This window comes from Saccopteryx bilineata, chromosome 4 (assembly GCF_036850765.1).
Source record: "Saccopteryx bilineata isolate mSacBil1 chromosome 4, mSacBil1_pri_phased_curated, whole genome shotgun sequence".
In the NCBI taxonomy this organism is placed as follows: domain Eukaryota; kingdom Metazoa; phylum Chordata; class Mammalia; order Chiroptera; family Emballonuridae; genus Saccopteryx; species Saccopteryx bilineata.
This window is the reverse complement of record NC_089493.1, coordinates 41,201,914-41,205,464: the sequence shown is the minus strand read 5'-3', so window position 1 is coordinate 41,205,464 and position 3,551 is coordinate 41,201,914. Positions and strand designations below refer to the sequence as shown.

Below are 3,551 nucleotides of genomic sequence, written 5' to 3'. Positions count from 1 at the left end.
AGCTCTGCCATAAATATATATTTCCATTTTTTATTACAAATTAATGGCATATACCCACCTATCACGCAGAAACTTAAATACAATTAACATCTTTAAATACTTTACAAGAAAAAAATATTGCTATTTCACATGAAAAATTTTATATGATAGCTAATGTATCCTATCTAAAGTACTATCCGATTAAGGCTATGGAATATTGAAGACAAGAGGGGCAGGATGGAGGAAAAGAAAGAAAGAAGAAAACACAAAAAGAGCTCGTAAAATTCTGAGTAGATGAGTGGCATTTAATGAAATTGTACAGACACAAATGCTGAATTGTGCTTCTGAATTTTTTAAAAGCATCTTTGTTTTATACATTTGTAACAATATCTCTAGATTGACTAAAGTACCTCTTTGACTTGCCTGAGTTATTAAGACTCTATAACATTATATAATATTGATAATTCCACAACCAGTCTCTCTTTCTAGTAAAGACTACATTATTTTAGGAAAACCATATCTATAAAGCCAGGATTCATTTTTTAATAATGTACCCAAACTTCCAAAAGTGCAAAAGAGTATGATCCTCTTTGAAAGTTGTTTACTCCGAGAATGGGGAGACTTCTCAAAATATTTTTAGAGTTCCTCTTAGGAAACATCTTCAATTTGTTAAAAGCCACATAGGAAAGTGAAATCTCTTATATTAATATATATATAAATGACATTACTCACTGGATTCAATAAACTTGACTTCAAATTACATTTTTGGCTGCATCCAAAAATCAACTTACCTCAAATGACAAAGATTTTCTACTTTGCAAGTTTTTGGGTTTTTTTTGTCAGGTGTGAAATCATTCTGAGAACAGCATCCCTCAAATGTATTAGAAACAAAAGTAGCAGGTGAGGTAAGGGCAAAGCCTCAAAGCTAGCCAGGGCAAACAATTTTGGGGGTAGGATGAGGAACAGTACAGTACTCTTTGAGTATAATCTTAGAATACTTTTCTAAAACAACCACATTTCTTCATTTTCATACCTTAGGTGGTTGAATTTTATGGTAATAAACTACCTTTTCAAAACCCTTCAATGGTTTTATAATGGGATATGAATTTAAAATTCCCCACAAAGACTTTAGAGGGGTGGGGTGTGAAGGAAGCACACGGAAGTGTAAGGGTGAGAATTTTCTGCTCCCAACCTAAGCACCCAAAGCATGTATCAGAGTAGCATGTGCCAGAAATCTGAAGTTTTGTTGAATGCTGGTGATTTAGAGGGATGGTAAGCAGTTCTGAGGGTCTCTGTTCTTTCCTGAAACTCTTTGTGTTTGAACAAATACTGATTTGCATTCAGTGATTTTGTTTGTTTCACAGTATGATTCCTGTAATATGAGCTTTTCGGTAATTGTGGGGTTTTAGTCATTTTTGGCACTTACTGTTCACAATAGTTGTGTGGTTTAAGATTATTTTAATTTTTGCATCTTACATTCCTTTTGGCACTTTTGAAGGGGACAGTTGTCTTGTATGTTGTTTGGGGGAAGTGGTAGGCCTCTCCCTCTGTAACTTTTTTAAATGTTTGGTTTTATGAAATACACGATTATCCCCAGAATTCTGTATCATTAAATGTAACAGGTAAAAGTCTGCCTTCATAGGCTGTGTATCCCAACCCTTCTTAGAGACTGGTGTCCCCGGCTTCAGATTTAGGCTGTTTGGTCAATGCTGTCACAGGTTCTGGTGGCCCTTCCCGGCAGAAAAGTACAACTGGGTTTTTGCGAGCCCACAAGACCACGTCCCCCGCCGTCACGCTGGTCGGATTGGAAGAGGTCATTCTGGGGCAGGCTCCCAGCGGGTTGGCATAGCGGTTTCGAAGGCGATTGCTCCTTCTGGCCTGTAGGCCGGGTCCCTGGTTGGGCAGGGAAGCGACCGCATTCCTAGTCCGGTAACCCTCTTCCCGACTGCGTCCTAGGAGCAGGGATATGTTGGGGTTGCGAATGGCATAAATAACAGGGTTGATGGCCCCATTGGCCCACGTCAGCCAGACAGCCACCACGTTGAGGAGTGAGGGGGCCTGCGTGGCCAGTGCCTGCTGGGCAGCAGCCAGCAGCACCAGGAAGCAGTAGGGTCCCCAGCAGCAGATGACAAAGAAGATCATGATGAGTACAGTGGTGGCCGTGCGCACCTCGCTGAAAAAACGCAACACATGCGCGTAGGTGGTCACAGGCCGTATGCGCACGTCTGACAGGCGCACGGTCTTGCAGATATGGTAGTGGCAGAAGCACATGAGCAGGAAAGGCAGCAGGTAGCAGGTGATCACCAGCCCCACGCTATAGGCCACACCTAGCTGCGCAGGGTCGGGGGACGTCCGGTACAGGCAGCCGTGGAAGCTCTGCGCCGCCGGGGGCTCCCGGGGCGCACGGAGAAGCTCTGAGGGCAAGGAGAAGGCCAGGGCCGCCAGCCAGGCGCCCACCAGCAACTGCAGCGCGCGGCGGCGACCGATCTTCTCCCGGGGCGGCCGCACGATGGCGCAGTAGCGGTCCAGAGAGATGAGGGCCACGCTGAGCATTGACACGATGCTGAAGCACGAGCTGAAGAAGCGGCTGGCAGTGCAGAAGCCGTGCCAGGGCCCCACGGCGGTGGCTGAGACCCCGGGCGGCGAGAAGAGATCCAGGAAGGCGGCGGGCAGGCAGAGCAGTGCTGTGAGCAGATCCGACAAGGACAGGGACAGGATGAAGGCGTTGGTGACGGTGCGGAGCTGCCGGTGCTTTACGATCACCCCCATCACCGCACAGTTGCCCAGGCTAGACAGCAGGAAGATGAGCAACAGGATGAGCCCCTGGGCCGCCACCACCACCCCATGCGACAGCAGCGGTGCCGGCCCGGGGCCCAGTGGCGGCCTCTCCGCTGCCCCCGCCGCCCCCTCCGCCTCGTGCCAGCCGAGGCCCCCGGAGGCCGAGGCGCCAGTGATGTCGCCCTCGGTCCCGCTCCCGTCGCTCTGGTTCCCCAGCACCGCGGCCCCCGCGGTAGCCACGGTGCTGAAGGACAGCAAGCCAGCCGCCGTCACCGTGGAGGAAGTCCCGCCAGGTGGATCTGCTGCGGAGGGGGCGCCGGGGTGTGGGCTGCCCAACAAGGCCATGCACACTGGCGGGCGGCCGGGCGGAGGCGGCTGCTCCTCCATGGGGCCCCGCAGCGGCCGCGGCTCTGCGCATCCCGCACAAGGGGAGGCGGCCGCAAGGCGGAGGGGTGGTTCAGGGCCAGAGTGAGAGGCCGCCGCCGGGAGCCCGCTCGGCCGGAGGGGTGGCTGTGGCCCGACCCTGCGGAGCCTTTGACGTGTGTTCTAGGCGTTTCCAAGGGAACCGCTTGTTTACGCAGGAGCGCGGGGCGGGACACCCGCTAAATTCCTTCCGAAGCCAACGTATAACTTCGCCTCTTCGCGAGGTTACTCAGCCCTGGGTCTGAGCTTCAGGAAGTGTCAAACCGATCTCCGCAGGGTCCACTTGTCTGGCCAGATAAAGCGGGAGTGGCCTTCCAGATCTTAAACTTGAGGAGCAGAATAATTTAAACCAGGTGTTGTCAAACCTGAGC

The 3,551-nt window shown here is 50.7% G+C and overlaps 1 protein-coding gene across 1 annotated transcript; it reads right to left on the bottom strand.

Annotated features, from left to right (window-relative positions):
- Positions 1-913: 913 nt before the first annotated feature.
- Positions 914-3,144, bottom strand: GPR135 (G protein-coupled receptor 135). The gene has a single exon (XM_066276201.1). It carries the CDS (start codon positions 3,142-3,144, stop codon positions 1,642-1,644), a length of 1,503 nt encoding a protein of 500 aa, XP_066132298.1. The 3' UTR covers positions 914-1,641.
- Positions 3,145-3,551: the final 407 nt, after the last annotated feature.